Raw genomic sequence first — 20,419 nt, 5'->3', positions numbered from 1 at the left:
CGTCAGTGACTTCATGAAATGAGGGGCAGCAGTATTAATATTGAAATCAGAAGGTTGAAGGCCACAAACCTGGATGTACACCTGCAATGCATGATGGAATGGATGTACCTTGCAACATAGTGTTTTGCAAATTCTGTGTTTGAGAACACGAAGCAAAATAACAGTACCTAGATGTGTCTGCCATAGTGTACACTCCCAATCCACCATCTTTAATGGGCAGCGTATCCATTCTCTGTTGTATTGTCCCAAATCCAGCACCATCACCAACCACCAAATGTCGCAAATATTGAACCAGATGAGTATCAAATAATGCAGTGGCAGACTGCAGTGCTAAGGGAGAAGTCGTACGCAACGTGAAATACAGCTTGGACACCCCAGTGTAATTGCGCAAGAGAAGCAATTCACTCTGTGGGTCCTTTAGCTTCTTAATGGAGTTCATTAACTGTACAGACTTCTCAACTCTACCTTGAATCAAGATATTACAGTATTGCAAGTCTAGACTCACTGCCCCTCCAAGTAATTTCACACCATGAATGGGTCTGCTAATATTGGAAGGGAAAACACCATGGACTTGTCTTTTTGGATCAATAGTTGGCCAGAATATCTTTGTTTTACTGACATTCAAGTGCAACCCTCTAGCAGGACCTTCAACTTGGATTATATTGAGGGCTTTTACAACCTTCATTGTATCACCTGCAATGGTACCATCGTCGAGGTACCATGCATGAAGGTCGAGAGTGCACTCAGCTGTAATCTACATCAAAAGTGGATGAAGTATAAGGGCAAAAACAAGTGGCCCTAATGGGTCACCTTGTTAGACTCCAATTGCAGATGATATGACTGTATCATTACAACACAATCTAGCCGGCTTGGAATAACAAACTCAACCCATCTTGCAATGCTGGGACATTTGGAACGAACCTCATTGACTAAGATTGTCATGTCCACCATGTTGAATGCATTGGTGAAGTCTACGAGCATCATGGTCATATTATCTTGTCTGCCTTTCATCTCCACAAGCTTGTTTGCTGAGTGTAAGATGGCTTCCCCACCACATGGTATCCCAACACCAAACTGATGATTTCCAAGTTATGTAATCAAATCTTTGCACACCAAATGGAAGCCAGCTTGGAACATAATCTCCTCCATATAATGCCCACTGCAATGGGTCTCAATCCACCACCTGGCTTGAGAAATAGAGTTAATGGTGCACTTGCGACAAATTCACCAAGAATGGCAGGACATCTACCCTCCAGCCATAGGTTAACAACCCACACAATAGACTGTAAGAGGTCCTCTGCTACAGCTGCTGCTGCACCACTTAGAGCATCCAACAAATGTTGGGCTCTAAGGCCATCTCTCCCACATGCAGTCCCTTTGGGGAAGCTCTTCAAAGCCTGTAAAACACTTTTAGAATCCACAGATAAGGCAGTTGACGAGGGGTTATCCGCAGGAATGATTGGAGGTGGTGCATAGGGATGTTTCAGTTGCAATTCATGTAAGGTGTCAGGTGTAGCTGGAGCAACCCCGTTGGATGACAGAACACGGATTGTAGCCGTGTAATGACCATATCTTAGCTTCCTTCTACAGGCTTCAAGATTAGCATCCTTCGCATTCCTGGTAGGCCGCTTTTGCTGATGGTTGGATTTGTACAACTCTAGTACTTTCTGCACCAAACTGTAACATTCGTAGGGTTCCTTCCAAGATGCAATTGCTTGGTTTATGGATGCTATCTGTAGCTTTTTCCTTGCACCTGATCGTTCTTCATTGGAATTCTTAGGCATATACAAGTTCAAGGTGCAGACAGGTAACAATAACAGATTCAACCATGCACATAGATCCGCAGGCTTAGCTATCACATTATCTAGTGAAGATTTCAGGGCTCTAGAAAACTGCATTCCAAAAGGTGGGGGAATACTTACTGTAGTTGTGATTTATCGCTGAAAAATTATGTCAAGCATCTCTACAGTTAAGGTACCCACAGCCTCCTCAACTGGTGCCTTATCATTTGCGGCATTCAGTGGGATTTGAGGTTGAGGTTTTACAGTATCATGTATAAGAAAATCAGCCCCAGTGCCATTGAAAGGTCCATTGATAACTTCAAAAATATGACTTGGATCGCGACACGCTTTCCTCCATGCATGTGTGTGTAAGCACTTAATGCACAACCACAACTGCAAATCAGCCAAAACCCTTTCCCAAGCATTGTAGTAGTCCAGATTGGTACGTATACGCTCCCTTCAAGTTTCCTTTGCCACCTCATTGGGGAAATGCATATATTTCATATGCCTTTAAATTGCAGTTCTTGCATAACCCCTAGCCCCGACCCCATCATGACATCCATCATAACTAATAAAAGGACAATGAGCCTGACCATCATGTGTTGTTGCAGATGCAGATTGTGATGTGGATGCAGACCCTGAAGGGGATCCATTATCACCCTGAGAAGAGGATGATGATCTAGAAGATCGTCTTGTAGGCATTATGCTTAGTATAATACAAATAACCACAGTAACAGCCCAAGGATTGGGAAAACAAGTGAATGAAAAAGGCTACCCGAAACTAAAAATCAGAGTTTAGTGTATGGGAATTTAAGTTATTATTATTTTTTTTTATTGAAACTTTATTATTATTATTATTATTATTATTTTATTATTATAAAATATGCCATGGGGGCTTTTATTGAAGGCAAACGTCTAATGACAACGATTTGGCTGGGAGGCGCGCAACAAGTTACGCCCCAACACCTTTCTGAATAATAATTCCTAGCCTATGAAACAAAGAACTGCCTAAATTATTGTTTACATCATTATTATTATTATTATTATAAAAACTTTATTCATAAAAGGAAAGATCAATGTTACAAGAAATGGTGTGTAGCCTAGCGACAAGCTGGGCACCCACACCTTTTTGAATAATAATACCTATTCTATGAAAAAGTGAATTACCAATTTTATAGTTGGCGTCATTTCTACAAAACAATTCCTCAAACGTTTTAGAAAAGTGATAGTGTCTTCACTTAGTTCACCTAAGGAAGTAAAGGCTAAAACCTGGAAGCTGTAACCATGCCTTGCGCACAAATCTTGATATTTATGCAACTTGCGTGATATAACAGCAGAAATGGCATGGCCGGGAGTGAAAGAGCGAGTTCTAGCACTTGTAAATGGAGACACCCCTGTGACGTCGAAGCAAACATCTTTACCATCTATCCAATTATAAACCAAAACGTCCGCTGGTTTCGCAGATTTGGAACTGTTGGTAAGGAAGCCCAAAGAAGCTTCTTTCCTTGCGGCAACTCCACTTTTATAGCATATGTCATCAAAACCATCCCCAACCATATCATGCCTAAATTTGATACCCACCTTTATAGCATATGTCACCTTTATTATTATTATTATTATTATTATTTATTTATTTTATTTATTTTTAAAAAAAAACAACAAAACTTTATTGGAAACAAAGAAAAACTTACACAGATTTGGTTGGTAATCGGGTAACAAGTTGTGCTCCGACTCCTTTTTGGATAGCCAACCCTATCCTTTGAAAAAGAAAACTACCTACTTTACTATTTACATCATGACTACTAATGCAATTCTTCAAACGCTGCAAGAAGACAATCATATCGTCACCCAACTCGCCCAATGTAGTAAAATCTAGTACTCTAAACTCAAAACCATGTGATATGCATTGTGCGAGGTATTTACTATTTTTGCGAGTAACAGCTGCAGAAATGGCATGGCCTGGAGTGAAGCTACGAATCCCATTTCCGGTAAAGGGTGAGACTCCTGTGACGTCAAAACATGTATCTCGGCCATCCTCTCAACTGTGTACAACTATATTTTCAGGTTTCAAAGGGGTATGCTGATCCGACAACAATCCCAGTGGTGCTTCTTTCCTGGCTGGGACTCCTCCTTTGTAGCAGATATCCATCAACACATCCCGTACAAAATCATGGCGGAATTTAACCCCAACTTCGCTTGCACAGTGAACAACGTGGTCTCCGAATATATCCATGGGCCGCTTACAGATTGTGCACAAACTGTCAGCAGGGAAAATCTGTATTGATCTACAACGCGAAATTGTCTTGGTCCCATTGTTTGATTTAGCCCAGCAATTGGTATTGTCTTCAAATAATCCATAGCATGCTCGGTCCTGTTGCTTTGCCATAAGACTGCTTCCCTCTCGGACATATAGAATTTAGTGGGTAACTCCCTCTTAATAACATCAAAATATCGTGCTGCCAGTGTTTTCATAAAATGAGGGGCAGAATTATTGACATTAAAGGTTGAAGGAGTGAGGCCACAAGTCTGCATGAAATTTTGAAGGGCAAACTGAAAATTGGGACTTGGTACTGCCGTATCAATGGTCTGTAGAATAGTGTGCTGCAAGCTTTGAGTCTGAATGTATGAATCAAGATAGCAATACTGACCTGTATCAGCCATTGTGTATACACCAAAGCCCCCGTATTTCAAAGGTAGAGTTGCAAGTCTCTGTTGAAGAGGACAGAAGCCAACGCCATCCCCGGTGATCAGAAGACGTAGATACTTCATCAAATGATGCCCGATGATCAGAAGACGTAGATACTTCATCAAATGATGATCAAAGTGGCTTGTTGCTACTTGGATGACCTGAGGATTTGTAGTTCGTAAGGTGAAAAATAGCCTTTAAACACCAGTGCAACTGCGCAGAAGTAAGACCTCATTCTGTGGGTCTTTCGGCTTCTTAACATTGTCCATAAGACGTATAGATTATTATTATTATAAAAATAATTTTGGCCTATTATTGGATGAATATTATTACATGAAACTAGTTGGAAGCCTAACAAGCTAAGCTCCAACGACATACTATTACATTAATTAAACAGGCTGCTGTGCTAACCTACCAGCGAGCCTTATGGGTAACCTACCCAAGGGAACCGAAACGGCGGGAGGGGGTCTGAGATTGTGTCACAAGGGGGGCAAACTAACACTACCTTCCATGTTAATTCCTGCAATATTACGCCATTGGGGACTCGAACCTGGGACCTCCTGGAGCGCATTAAACTTTGGGGAACGGGGATGACCAGCTGAACTAGGGGCCCGTTATTATTATTATTATTATTTTATTATTAGATAAAGAGTATTACATTAACTAGTTGGAAGCCTAACAATCTAAGCTCCAACAACGTACTACTACTACTACTACTACTACATTAATTGAACAAGTTGTCGTGCTAGCCTACCAGCGAGCCTCATGGACCTAGCTAGCCAAGGGAGCCGAAGCGGATGGGGGGATGAGATTGTGTCACAAGGGGGGCAAGCTAACTCTACCTTCAATTTTTGTTGTATTATTACTATTATTATTATTATTAAAATAAAATATTAATAAAAAAAATATACAAAAATGGTTGGAAGTCGGGCAACAAGTTCTGCCCGACGCCTTTCTGGATAGCCAACCCTACCCTTTGAAAAAGGGAACTACCTAATTTTCTATTAGCATCATAATTAGCTAAGCAGTTCCTCAATCTCTTCAAGAAGACAATCATATCAGCACCCAGTTCACCTAAAGTAGTAAAAGCCAAATATAAAGTCTATTTAGCTATACGACTTTTGTCTCAATAGGAGATAGAATAGAAATATACTTCTGAGTGATATATGAGTTCAAGTCTCCACATACCTTTTGGTGATGAATTTCCACAAGCTCCCCTTAGTAGTTCTTCGTCTTCAATCGATGAACTCCGTGAAGTCTAAAGCTCAACTACACATTCTATCATAATCCGTGACATAACTATAAGTAAACTAGAAATCAAGACTTATAGTTTTGGAAACTAAATATGACAAACAAGCTTGAGATAGCAACGCTTGCGAGTTCGACCGAGAAGTGCTCTAACACATATGTTCTTCATTTTTGCGCCCAGCTTGTCGCTCGGCTACCTACCATCTCTTGTAACCTTGATATTTCGAGCTAAGTTTAACTCGCTTACATATTTCTCGAAATATGTGTTGGTAAGCTTTTGCTTTAACCAAGTTCATCTTTATTCTTGACGAAAGTCAAAAGATGATCATGTGAAAATCACCTGGTAACATCTTACATGGTTTGTATGAAACAGTCATTTGACGTAGTCTCAGAACGTTTCGGATTGATCAATTGATCACTTGAAAATTGCTTTGAAGCTAATAGTTTATGTGAGACAGCTATTCCCGTCTTCTAAGAATGTTTCAATGATTAACATGGAGTTTAGAATGATTAACCATTGATTGGATATAACACAGTATGCATACTTGTATGCTAAATGTTGCAAGTTATTCCAAGTACGGGAACCATAGTATGCACACCCGTATGCTTTGATAGTCGAAGTCCGGGAACTTAGTATGCATACCCGTATGCGTACCTGCTTAAAATTTCAATCCGACAATTCAACTGAGTTTGGTCATGTACGACAATATGCGTACCCGTTCGCATACTGGCGAACCCAGACCAAGTCCGGCTACTTAGGCATGCGTACCCTTTTGCATACTTGAGTGGGTAAGTTCTAAAACCGGTTTGTTCATGAACAAATACATTTATATAATAAAGAATGCAATCTTTTGCAAATCGTGGCATAATGCTCATGAGATTTTGCTTCAATTTAGTCTTGTATACTTCTATGAGAATATAAAAAATTGAACAACTCTAGAACTAGTTTCATTTGAGTCATTTGAACTAGTTGTGGTTAAGATGAGCAAGGTTGATATGAAAGTATTCATATGGCTAACTTCGGTTAACTATTGTTGAGCCAACTATGTGTACACGTTTAGGTACGGTGACTCGTATCTAAATGAAGTCACATTTTATTTGTGTATAACAGGCTAAGTTCGATCTAACAGTTGAAAGATATTAGGTTGACTCTAACCAGGTTTTCATCTAACAGTGAATATTGAATGCTTTGTTACCAAGGTAGCAACGATTGCAAACCCTGATTTGAAGACTATATAAGGAAGAACTCTAGCAACTGGGAAACCTAATCCCCACACCTCATGTGTGATACTAGTTGCGACTAGAGTCGATTCTCCTTTGACCTAGGTTTTTCCTAAAACTATTATAGGTTAACGACTTAAAGATTTTATTGGGATTCTGAATCCAGACCCAACTATTTTGTTTGTAGTTGGGTGTTCTGATCTTACTTTGTTCTATCGTATTGAGTACTATCTTCTCTAAGATTTGCTCGATATTTAATCTCCGATAGGTAAGATAAAAAGTAGTCACGAACACCTTCGTCTCATCAGTTGTGATTCCACAATATCTTATTTCGCTACCATACGATTAAGATTATATTGAGGTGATTGATATTACTAGGATGTTCTTCGGGAATATAAGTCTGGTGTATTAATTGGTTCATGTTCACCTTGATTTAACAAAAGACGGAACAAAAACTCGTAGGTATTTCTGTAGGTGACAGATTTATCTATTCAATAGACTTTTTTGTGTGAGACAGATTTGTTTATCAAGTCTTCGACTTTGGGTCGTAGCAAATCTTAGTTGTGGATGAGATCCGATAAGGGAATCAAGTGTGCAGAATCTAGCGTGTTTCAAGAGGCGTAAGGAACGTGGTTGTGCCTTAATCAGTGTGAGATTGGTTAGGGCTCAACTATATTTCAGTCCGAAGTTAACTTGTAGTAGGCTAGAGTCTGTAGCGGCTTAATACATTGTGGTGTTCATATCTAGACTAGGTCTCGTGGTTTTTCTGCATTTGCAGTTTCCTCGTTAACAAAATTTCCGGTGTCTATGTTATTTCTTTTCACATTATATTTTTATATAATTGAAATATCAGAGGTTGTGCGTAGTTCAATCAATTAGTGAACCCAACATTTGGTTGTTGATTGAAATTGATTGACGCTTGATATTGATCTTTGGTACCATCCAAGTTATTTCTCATATTAATCCGGCTCACAGATTTCTATATGTTCGATTGCAGATTGATTTGAGAAATTGAGATATAACTCTTGGATGTATTTTCCTTGGTTGAGTCTGACTGTCTAGTTGATTCTCTCGGAAATATATTGGAGTTAATCCATACAGATTGCGTAAACGAAATATTGGGTGTGGTTGTTAGACCCCCGCTTTTTCAATTGGTATCATAGAATGCAAACACGTTTAAGACCTCATAAGTCTGTGTTTGTAGCAATATGACTCTATGGAAAGAAACGTTATCACTATAAACGTACCACCAGTCTTCGATGGCTCGAACTATCTATGGTGGAAAATTGATATGCGTGCCTTTCTTCAAGTGCGTGATTTTCAATCATGGGTTCGTGTAGTTAATGGATATGATCCTCCGGTTGTTACAGAAAGCAATGTAACTGTTCCAAAGGATATTGGTGCATATGATCCTGCCGAGATTCTCGCTGTAAATCAAAATTCTGATGATTAAATGCTATCATCCATGCCACTACCCCAAATCTTGAGCACCATGTGACTACATGCACTAAGTCTAAAGAAGCCTGGTATATCTTAGAAACTCTATTCGAAGGAAATTCCTCTGAGAAAGAAGCTAGGATTCAAAACCTAAATTCTGATTGGGAAAACCTTCGTATGGCTGATGAAGATTCATTTGATGAATTTAATCACAAAGTTTCTGAAATTGTTAATGCATCTTTTGCGTTGGGTAAGACTATTCCTGAAAAGGACATTGTGATGAAAATTCTCAGATCGTTGCCAGCCAAATACGACTCTAAGATGCATGCCATCGTTGAAGGAAATAACCTTAACACTCTTTCCAGAAATACACTTGTTGGAAAGCTAAAGATTTTTTATCTTGAACTGAGTAGAAGAGAAAAACTTCGCATGTCTTGTAACCCTGTTATTACATCTGAAGTAAAGTCTCGTTGTCCTGATTTGATTGATACAAAGGATGGGAATTGCTTTAATTTAACTCTTTCACTGTTTGTACAACAGTTAAAGAAAACTCTAAGACAAAGAAAAATAAAGTCTCAAAATAATTTGTCTTCAATCAATGAAAACGATACAAAAGTTCACAAAAACTATGACAATGAAACTTGTTCCATGTGCTCTGGTCATTCTCATAAGGAGGATAGTGAGTTAACCAAAGCATTGATGAAAATTCTTGACTACTGTCTTGAGGAAGAAGCCTGCGAATGTTCTCTCACTTACTTTGTTGATTGTCACGTTTGTCCCTCGTACAACTCTGATTGTTCCATGATAAACAATCTACCTTCCTCAGAAAACAAAATTGATCTTTTAACCAAAGATTTGTACTCAATGAAGAGTATGTTTCAACTGGAGAAGGAAGCATGGATTAAAAGGATTGAAAATCTGGAAAATCAACTGAAAAAATTAAGACAAGAGAAAGCGACATCTCGCAATCGTGATTCCAAAAAGAATAATCGATCAATTTCGATAAACTCTCTTAAGATAAATCAGCATATTACTCCTGAAATTATGTCTTACTCAAATCTCTCTTGTAATGAGGAAGACATTAAATACAATGGCACAACAAATCAATTCTGTCCCTTGTATAAAAACCAGGATCACCCAGAGATGGTGTGCGCAAAGGTTCTTGAAAAATCCCCTTCCAGTAATTCATGTTATCAAAAGGAGAAAAGAAACTCTCATAAGAAATCTACATCACTTTTGAAAGAGATAGTCAGAACCATTCATAGTTTACGAAAATTGTTAAACAAGACTTTCGGATCATTACAAAAAAAGGGCGTCTACTCGTAATCGTCTTCCTTTAAAGAGATATCAGAATCAAGGAATAACAAAATCATCCTCTTTTCACAAGAATCCACCCGATCCTTTACTGGATGAGAGAAATTACAATCTGTAATAGGTTGAAGATTGTTCTTGTTTTTCCCTTGAACAAGGACTACAATCTTAAAGAGGGGCGTGAATAGATTTCTGTTATTTTTTTGTCTTGTCTCTATTCCTTTTTCCTTCCTCTGAAACAATAACGTTTGAAGTCAAGAACTGTTTCTGTGCTTAAAATGATTTTCCTAATAAAGCTCTTTTGGTTTTACAAAATTCTGTTAGGTTTTTGGTCAAAGGCCACTTTTAGGAATTTTTTTTATATCTTTTTCTTTATAAGTTGGAAGATTTCTTTCCTTTAAGAAAAAATTTCATTTTCTCTATCATGTCATCATCAAGTATTTCCAGTAAAGAAGATGATATATGGATTGTTCTTTTTCCCTCTAAGAAAGTTCATTTTGGTTCCTCCGATAATGAGATGTGTCAAGATAAACGTGATTTTGTTTCCGATGTGAATCCTTCTGTCTCTCATTTTGAAAAAATCTCATTAACTATGAATCTTGTCTTAGAACAAGTACGTGCCTTGAAGAGTGAACTCGAATCTTCAACCAAAAGACTTGAGGACAAGATGGATAATCTCGAATCCAGGATTGATCTAATTGAAGACGAGCTTGATGATTGTAGGGAATATGAGAAGAGTCTTCAAAGTAAGTGAAATGATTTTTGTTTCTTGCTTAGATTTTGTCTAGGAAACTTCTTATGAGAATTTATTCTTGTATTTTAAGAAGGATAGCTAGGGTTTGGAATAGCTTATTTTGTGATTACACAATGCTATTGCCAACGATTTTCATCTTGCAATGTTTTTAGATTTATTTATTTAAATTCTAAAGTTTATTTGAAAGATGATTTTACAGTATTAATCTTTATTGGTTTTATATATTGCAAAAATTATTATGGGATATGTGTGTTTGCGTTCGTGAACTATGATTGTCCCATATATGTCAAAAGTTAAGTCTATTATGTCATTATGCAAATATTGATGGAAGATGGAATGAACTTTTGATTACAAAGATTAAGTCTATGATATCATTATGCAAATATTGATGGAAAATAGAATGAATCTTTGAATATTCCGCACTATTGATCTTTCCCTGATCCACTTCTATGTGAAAGTACTGTGTGGCTCCGTAAGTTTTCTTATATTGAGCATTTTCGATTAAATTAATCATGGGTTCTCTTGTGGTTCATTTAATTGAGTTTTCTGGATACAAATTCATGTTTCATGTGATTTGTTAATGTCCAAAGAAATCCTTCTTTTCTTGTAAAAGTAAGGTCGCTCTTGTTGTTCTTTCGAGAATGACATTTTATGGGGGGGGGAGTTCTTAATTGAACTTGTGCTTAATTGCCAAATATTTGTGGGGAGTGAGGCTGTGGAATATTATAGGAGTTTTCTTGTATCTTTATAAACTCCTTGATGAATACACTAATCTTCGACTATGTGAAATCATCGAAACAAGGTTGATATGTTCTCTTTTGGTCATGAAGTATCTCTATGAGAATTTCATTATGATCCCGCTAGTTTTCGTACCTTTGCCAATTTATATTGACAAAAAGGGGGAGAATTATTGTGTAGTTGATCACAATACATATACATATGGTTTACGGATCATTATGTAAGGGGGAGTGGTTTTCTTTGTGAGGTGAAGTATTGACTAAGGGGGAGTGATACATATCACCGTAGTATTATTGTTAAAGTTGTGATACAATTCAACTTTGATGATGTGTAATAATACTATGACACTGTATAACAATAATGGACAACAATGGTTTTCTTATTGTTATGACTACGGATCTTCAACAACTATGATAGTGAGTTGAACACGTTCAGGATCACTTGAGTACTTGGAAGTGACGAAGATTTCGAGTAATGTTGAAGAACCAAGAAAATCAAGCATTTGGATGAGAAGCTACAAAGTTTATTTATTTTGTAATCCAATGTATTGATAGTTTTGTCACAGAATTGACCAAGGGGGAGATTGTTAGAGCACTCCTCGGTCGAAATCGCAAGCGTTGCTATCTCAAGCTTGTTTGTCAAGTTTAGTTGACAAAACTATAAGTCTTGATTTTTAGTCTACTTATAGCTATGTCTCGGATTAGGATAGAATGTGTAGCTGAGCTTTAGACTTCACGACGTTCATCGATTGAAGACGAAGTACTACTAAGGGGAGCTTGTGGAACTTCATCAACAAAAGGTATGTGGAGACTTGAACTCATATATCACTCAGAAGTCTACTTCTATTCTATCTCCTATTGAGACAAAATTCGTATAGCTATATAGACTTTATATTTATGCACATTTGATATTTCGAGCTGAGTTTAACTCGCTTACATATTTCTCGAAATATGTGTTGGTAAGCTTCCGCTTTAACCAAGTTCATCTTTATTCCTGGAGAAAGTCAAAAGATGATCATGTGAACATCTCCTGGTAATATCTTACGTGATTTATGTGAGACAGTCATTTGATGTAGACTCGGAATGTTTCGTATTGATCTATTGATCACTTGAAAATTGCTTTGAAGCTAATAGTTTGTGTGAGACAGTTATTTCCGTCTTCTAAGAATGTTTCAATGATTAACATGGAGTTTAGAACGATTAACCATTGATTGGATATAACACAGTATGCATACTTGTATGCCAACTGTTGCAAGTTATTCCAAGTTCAGGAACCATAGTATGCATACCCGTATGCGTACTGGTTTGATAGTTGAAGCCCGAGAACTTAGTATGCATACCTGTATGCGTACCGACTTTAAAGTTCAAGTCCAGGAATTCAACCGAGTTTGGTCATGTACGAGAATATGCGTATCCGTTCGTATACTGGCGAACCCAAACCAAGTCCAGCTACTTAGGTATGCTTACCTTTTTGCATACTTGAGTGGGTTAAGTTCTAAAATGAGTTTGTTCATTAACAACTACATTTATATAATAAGGAATGCAATCTTTTTCAAATTGTGGCTATAATGTTCATGAATTGATTCGAGTGAATCAAAATTGATTTTGCTTCAAATTGTGTCTTGTATACTTCTGTGAGAATATAAACAATTGAACAACTCTAGAACTAGTTTCATTTGAGTCATTTGAACTAGTTGTGGTTAAGATGAACAAGGTTGATATGAAAGTGTTCATATGGCTTACTTCGGTTAACTATTGTTGAGCCAACTATGTGTACACGTTTAGGTACGATTACTCATATCTAAATGAAGTCACATTTCATTTGTGTATAACAAGCTAAGTTCGATCTAACGGTTGAAAGATATTAGCTTGACTTTAATCAGGTTTTCATCTAACAGTGAATATTGAATGCTTTGTTACCAAGGTAGCATTGATTGCAAACCCTGATTTGAAGACTATATAAGGGAGAACTATAGCAACTGGGAAACCTAATCCCCACACCTCCTGTGTGATACTAGTTGCGGCCAGAGTCGATTCTCCTTTAACCTAGGTTTTTCCTAAAACCATTATAGGTTAAAGACTTAAAGAATTCACTGGGATTATGAAGCCAGACCCAACTATTTTCTCTGTAGTTGCGTGCTCTGATCTTACTTTGTTCTATCGTATTGAGTACTATCTTCTCTAAGATTTGCTCGAGATTTAATCTCCGATAGCTAGGATAAAAAGTAGTCACAAACATCTTCGTCTCATCGTTTGCGATTCCACAATATCTTGTTTCGCTACCATACGATTAAGATTATTGCGAGGTGATTGATATTACTAGGCTGTTCTTCGAGAATACAAGTCCGGTGTAATAATTAGTTCATGTTCACCTTGATTTATCAACAGATGGAAGAACAACTCGTAGGTATTTCTGTGGGAGACAGATTTATCTATTCAATAGACTTTTATGTGTGAGACAAATTTGTTTATCAAGTCTTCGACTTTGGGTCGTAGCAACTCTTAGTTATGGGTGAGATCAACTAAGGGAATCAAGTGCGCAGATTCCGGCGTGGTTCACGAGGCGTAAGGAACGCGACTGTACTTTAATCAATGTGAGATTTGTTAGGGCTCAACTACATTCCAGTCTGAAGTTAACTTGTAGTAGGCTAGAGTGTGTAGCATCTTAATACATTATGGTGTTCAAATCTGGACTAGGTCCCGGGATTTTTCTGCATTTGCAGTTTCCTCGTTAACAAAATTTATGTGCCTGTGTTATTTCTTTTACGCATTATATTTTTATATAATTGAAATATCACAGGTTGTGCGCAGTTCAATCAATTGGTGAATCCAACCTTTGGTTGTTGATTGAAATTGATTGACGCTTGGATATTGGCCTTTGGTACCATCCAAGTTATTTCTCATATTAATCAGGCTCACAGATTTCTATCTGCTCGATTGCAGATTGATTTGAGAAATTGAGATATAACTCTTGGATGTATTTTCCTTGATTGAGTTTGACTGTCCAGTTGATTCTCTTGAAAATATATTGGAGTGAGTCCATACAGATTGCCTAAATGAAATATTGGGTGTGGTTGTTAGATCCACTTTTTCAATATGCCGATTTTATGTTGATGCTTATCAAGAACGACCGGGCTATGTACTAAGTCTTATACATCGATTCTTGGTGTTCTTCGTGAATGAAGAACATCAACCCAGAATCGATCTACGAGTGCATGATCATCCATCGATTCTATGTTGATATTTTTTCTAAAAAATCATTTTTTTTTGATTTTTTGACGATGAATTAACATTATTTGATTTCTAGATGAACAAATTAAATATCAATTAATCATCCGAATTAACAATAATTAATAAGGAAAATTAACAATTAAGAAAAATGGTTGAATAAAGGATTTTCGTAATGATCCAATTTTTTTTTCGAGGCCTCAAATAATACATACAGGTCTCGGACTAGCCTGGTAAATTTTTAAATTATAATTTAATGTTTTGTTTTAAGCAAAGGTAAGTGGAAGATCACACTCACGCTATTGTTTGAAGAAAAAAAAAAACTCACGCTATTGTAATTATTGTGTTCCATATGGGGGTTGACAAACTTAAATCTCAAGGAATAGCACGTTCCCAAAAGCAACAAATAACAAAAGACAAAAAAAAAAAAAAAGTACACCACAAACTGTTGTTGGGTTGTGTCACTTGTGTGGGACTGTGAGAGAGTTCACACCAGACCCGGGTGTAATGTAAAAAAAATATCTCCACATCGGTTAGATTCGGTGAATAGACGGCGTGATATAAACGGCCATGACCGTGAAAAAAACGGTCGTTTTGGAACCTTTAACCAGAACAGATCAAAAAGTCAAATGAAATCGGAGTGAAAAGAGTAAAAAATTGGTTCGAGTCAAGCCGGTGGCGGAGCTGTTTACCCTCTTTACTCGGGAACCACATACGAGGATCGATTTGATTTGCAGTATCTAGTTGCTGATTTATATGGTTAGTTTCATAACTCAGTAGAACTCTAATAAAGAAACGTATTCGCAGGTCCTTCTCACGTCGTTTTAGGGAGTACAATTTAGACTTATTCTTTTATTTCGTACTGACTACTGAGTATTCTTCTTCAACTCTTTAATATTGTTTTGACGAACAGAATTGCTTCCTCTGGAAAAGTGAAGAATTCTACATTTAGTTTTAGTATTATTATTAGGTAATCTTCCTGGAAATTTCGGCATTTTATTTTTGTTTTATTTTCACTAATTTAATTGTTTGTTTTTATTTTGTTCACATTGTTGATTTGAGTTCATTATTCAAGTTCTGGGGTTTTGAGATTGGTCTTTTATTTTTGGGATTGTTGAAATCAATTTTTGTTACTGGTTTTGTTTCAGTTCTAGGGTTACTAATTGGAAACTCTGCTGGTGGTTATCGAGTTGGAGATTTGGAATCTCTGGGTGGTCTAACTTGGTTGACTTGGAAGTTTCTAGGTTTAATTTGGTACCTAGAGGAGAAAAGATAGCAACTTTGAGTTGATTTGCAGTTTTGATGGAAGTATTGGAGTAATTGTACTTGGTTTTCAAAGTGTTCAAATTGAGATGTGGGAGGAAAGATTGCTACTAGATTTTCAAGATGAAGATATTATCAGGAGTTCTTCTCAATTGATTTGTGTAATCTTTTAAATTGAATTCTTAAGTAAAATATTTGTTTCTTGAAAATGGCTTCTTCTCCTACTGTGGTTCCACCAATTTCATCACCTCCTACAGATCCTACTACAAATTCACCACCACCCACTACAGTTCAACCAAATGCAACATCTGATCCACCAGCCCCTTCAACTCCATCCACACCTTCAGCGCCACCACCGCAATTGCCTCCTACTCCCATTCCCGGTGCATCTCCACCCATTCCTGGTGCACCTCCACCTTTACCCTTGTCGCCTCCACCCATACCATTGTCACCTCCACCACCATCATCAACATCACCACCACCACCTGATCCATTGCCTCCAACTTCTCCACCTGTTCTCACTCCTCCACCATCTTCCCCTCCAGTTGTGTCCCCACCACCTCCTCCTCCAGTACTATCACCACCACCTCCCACTGAAAGTTCACCTCCCACAGTTCCCCCTTCCCCGCCCTCCACACCACCTCCTCAAACAATTTCTCCTTCTCCACCACCACCTGATGTTTCCTCTCCTCCCCCTAGTTTTCCACCGCCATCAGCTAATCCACCTGGAAATTCACCTCCAGCATCTGATAATTCACCACCTCCTCCTCCTACCAATAGTCCACCTCCCCCATCTGATCCTGCATCTCCACCCCCCACAAATTCCCCTCCAAAAGCACCTCCACCACTTTCACAACCAACACCTCCTACTCCATTTACTCCCGCTCCTCCATCTCCTCCTGCTCCTCCTTCAAATTCTACAGGTGGGGGATTACTCCCAAATCCAAGTCCCAAAGTTCCTGATTCACCGCCACAAGCTTCTGCAGGTCATAAGGGAAGTAATTCAAATACCATAGTGGCTATTGCTGTCGCATTAGGCGCTGTTGCGATTATTCTCTTTGTCGTAGGCTTCCTGTACCGGAAGAAACGAAAGCAAAGAAATGCTGGATATCGTGGTGGCTACGTTTTGCCTTCTCCTTTCGATTCTTCCCCACGGTCGGGTAATGCATTAAAAGTACTTCGTTTGTTACTGGATCATGGTTTTATTTTGTTATTATTGCCATTGTAAACATCCATTTTATGAAGCACTCACATTTAAATATCCTTCTTAGGTGGACTTGGCATTTGGTTCAATTTGCCACTTAAGGTTAATAATTATTATTCACAATAACATATGATAAGAATCAGGTCAAAATGATAGTACATTGTGAAAAGTTCCATTTTTTATTGGACTTGTAGTTAAAGACAATATGTGAATTTGTGACCATGTTCTCCAATGAGCTTGTCACCTGCAATACCATATCAAAACATATATTTTCTAACTCAAAAGTGATTGAGATTGTATTAAGATGTCATGAATTTGCTTTTCAGATCTATCTATGTTTAAATCCCAGTCTCCAGTTCCTCTAATAGGAAGTGGACCAAGTGGTGCAGCCAGTGATTTTACACATTCACAACCGGATCCTGGTGGATTAAGCAACTCAAGGGCATTGTTCACATATGAGGAACTGTTGGAAGTTACAGATGGGTTTTCAGATCGCAATCTTTTGGGAGAAGGCGGTTTCGGTTGTGTTTATAAAGGAAATTTAGCTGATGGAAGAGAAGTGGCTATAAAACAATTAAAGATTGGTGGTTCGCAGGGAGAACGTGAATTCAGAGCTGAAGTCGAGACGATTAGTCGCGTGCACCATCGTCATTTGGTTTCACTTGTAGGGTATTGCATATCTGATAACCAAAGACTGCTTATTTACGACTTTGTTCCAAACAATACCCTATATTTTCATCTCCATGGTAAGATGTGATTTCATGAAAGGAAAAAAAGGAGAAGTGGCGCGTTGTTTCTAAGCTTGGAATTGTTAACATCCTTCCTTTGTATTTTTGGTAGGGGAAAATTCTGCGATGGATTGGGCAACTCGACTTAAAGTTGCCACTGGTGCAGCTCGTGGAATAGCTTACCTGCACGAATATTGTGAGTACCTTTCCTGTCTTTGTAGCTTCAGAAGCAAGGATGTCTAACATCTTCGCCTATTTGCTTCTGAAAATCATTCTTATGGGTTCGAAGGAATGTAATCAGTGAAATTGGTGATTTGATTATATTTTCAAGCAAAAAATGTTTATGGTAGTAGATATTTCATATATGTTGTGGTGCATCGAACATTATCGTTATGGAGAAAAATATTTGAAAACTACCAAAAGCAGTTCCTACAGCTTTATTGACAGAGTGGAATTTTTCCTACTCATACTTTTACTAATGGATTATTGTCTCTTTGTGTTTTTTTAAGGTCATCCTCGGATAATACACAGGGATATCAAGTCATCGAACATTCTATTAGATAATAATTTTGATGCTTTGGTATGCCCACCTTGTTTCAACTCCTTTCTTTGTATACCTTTCCTTGTTGCCGTGGTTTACTTTCTTACTTTCTTTTGGCCCTTCTCATTTTACAGGTTTCAGATTTTGGGCTCGCAAGGTTGGCATTGGATGCTAACACACATGTTTCCACTCGTGTAATGGGAACCTTTGGGTACAATCTCCTTCACTTACCTCACTATCCTCTAGAGAAACTAGGTCACAAGGGATGTTATCGGAAGAAAATCAATTAATAGACCACACAAACTAGACGTGAAGAAGTTTGTTGTCTAATTTTCAGATACCTGGCTCCTGAATATGCATCTAGTGGGAAGTTGACTGAAAAGTCTGATGTGTACTCATTCGGGGTTGTGCTGCTAGAATTAATTTCCGGGCGCAAGCCTGTGGACGCGTCTCAACCTTTAGGAGACGAGAGCCTGGTTGAATGGGTAAGCTCTTTTTTTTAATTTAATGCAAGTTGTTCCATACTTTTTACTTGTTTGCTGGACATACTTTTCTAGATTCTAATCTAGTAAAAAAGGTGAAAACAATGTATACTTTGATTATCCAGAGGGATAAGGGCTGTATAGTGCAAGCAATGTTGCTTCTCTCTTTCTACAAAAAGATAGTTTAAGCGAAAAACCAGAGAAGTGTATCTGGGCAACTAAGTTACAAAAGAAACATTGGCATGAAAGCTCTCTCTCCGTGGATTTTTGAAGTGTAAAGAATGTGTAATATTTATGGCCTAATGTCATTATTATATGTGATGATGTGAAAGCGTGGCAGAAGTTAGTGTAGAACTCTGGGTGCATCTGAACTTGAGATTTGTGGATATCCTTCCCTTTTCGAGTTAGTTGTGATCACGGGTTTTGTTGTTTTGTACTATGTCCATAGCTTAGCGTTCTCTTCCATTTGGCAGGTTCCTCACCTCTATATCTCAAGGTTTGATTTGCCTTCAAATATGATTCATCTTTTGGTCACTAAAGCTACCATTATTTCCCTGGTGTAACTTCTCGACATAGTGTCATAAAACTGGCTTCATCTCCTTTTTGTTCTGCAAAGTGGTTCAATTTCCGAGGCCAAGATATGAGCTTGAAGTAATTGTGAAACCCACAAAACAATAGGTTTCTACTGACTATACACTTAAGTAGAATGATCCTGTTTCTGCAGGCTCGGCCATTACTTAGTGATGCACTTGACAAAAGAGACTTTGATGGATTGGTGGACCCAAAGCTCAAAGGAAACTATGTACCAACTGAGATGTTCCGGATGGTTGAAGCAGCTGCAACTTGTGTGCGGCATTCAGCTACGAAGAGACCTAGTATGGGTCAGGTATTCAGCTCTTTAACTTGCCTATCTGACCCGATTCTCCCATTTTCTTTGAACCTTTTTTTTTTTTTTTTTTTGGAAAATCTAGGAAGGAGGTAGAATATGATTTTTTTTTATTCTGGAAAATTATGTCTCAGGTGGTGAGGGCTTTAGAATGTATAGATGATGATTCAGATATAAACAATGGAATGAGGGCAGGCCAAAGTGAGGTGTTTGATTCAAGACAGCAGTCTGCTGAGATCAGGTTGTTTCAAAGGATGGCATTTGGCGGTCAGGATTACAGTACTGATTTTTTTAGTCGAGGTAGCTATACTTGATAGTACACAGTCATTGTCATAGAGAGGGAGGGAAGGAGGGAGGGGCGGAGAGACTGGTCTTTCTAGATCTTTGAAGGGACAAACTGAGATGTAGGATTACCGGAAGGTAAATCTCCATTTCTTAAAAACAAAAGTTACCCATGGTAAATCTGTCGATTTAGTTGTACATGTTACGCCTTTTCAAAGTATTTGTAGATCTGTTTATAGGTTAGGAGACCTGGCCCCTGGGTGTGAAACTCTGAGTAAGATCACGTTACCATGTTCCCTATTCTCTCCACTGCCACATAATTTTTCTTTCCCCCTTTTTTATGTATTTTTATTATGCAAATTTTCTTTGCTGTCAATATTTTTTGCAGAGTTCTTCTTAATAAATGGTTATTCTTTTTGTTTATTTATTTTTTGGCTGCCACAGCTGGCCTTTAAGTTATCTTGATTCCCAGTATGAGCCCACTGAACATGGCAACATGCCATACTTTCTTCAATTCCTTGAAATCAAACTTTATAAAAGAAAGAAATCATCCGGCAGATCGGATGATCAAAGTGTAATTAACTAACATAACATGAGTTACTTCCAGTGGTTTAGATATCGCGGAATTGT

At 37.9% G+C, this 20,419-nt stretch overlaps 1 protein-coding gene across 2 annotated transcripts; it reads left to right on the top strand.

Moving 5' to 3' along the window:
• Positions 1 to 15,022: 15,022 nt before the first annotated feature.
• On the top strand, positions 15,023 to 20,216 carry LOC113298469 (proline-rich receptor-like protein kinase PERK8). Of its 2 annotated transcripts, XM_026547224.1 has the most exons (10): positions 15,023 to 15,162; positions 15,317 to 15,373; positions 15,552 to 16,826; positions 17,197 to 17,616; positions 17,711 to 17,794; positions 18,108 to 18,178; positions 18,274 to 18,350; positions 18,477 to 18,624; positions 19,346 to 19,507; positions 19,642 to 20,216. In XM_026547224.1, the coding sequence occupies exons 3-10, from the start codon at positions 15,875 to 15,877 to the stop codon at positions 19,819 to 19,821; spliced, it is 2,094 nt and encodes a 697-aa protein (XP_026403009.1). In that variant the 5' UTR covers positions 15,023 to 15,162; positions 15,317 to 15,373; positions 15,552 to 15,874; the 3' UTR covers positions 19,822 to 20,216. The 2 variants fall into 2 exon arrangements, with proteins under 2 accessions (XP_026403009.1, XP_026403008.1); XM_026547223.1 differs by lacking the exon at positions 15,023 to 15,162 and having other exon boundaries at positions 15,205 to 15,373.
• The last annotated feature ends 203 nt before the right edge of the window (positions 20,217 to 20,419 follow it).

Source organism: Papaver somniferum, chromosome 7, assembly GCF_003573695.1.
Source record: "Papaver somniferum cultivar HN1 chromosome 7, ASM357369v1, whole genome shotgun sequence".
Taxonomy (NCBI): domain Eukaryota; kingdom Viridiplantae; phylum Streptophyta; class Magnoliopsida; order Ranunculales; family Papaveraceae; genus Papaver; species Papaver somniferum.
The sequence above is the reverse complement of the archived record's forward strand: the minus strand, read 5'-3'. Positions and strand labels throughout refer to the sequence as shown.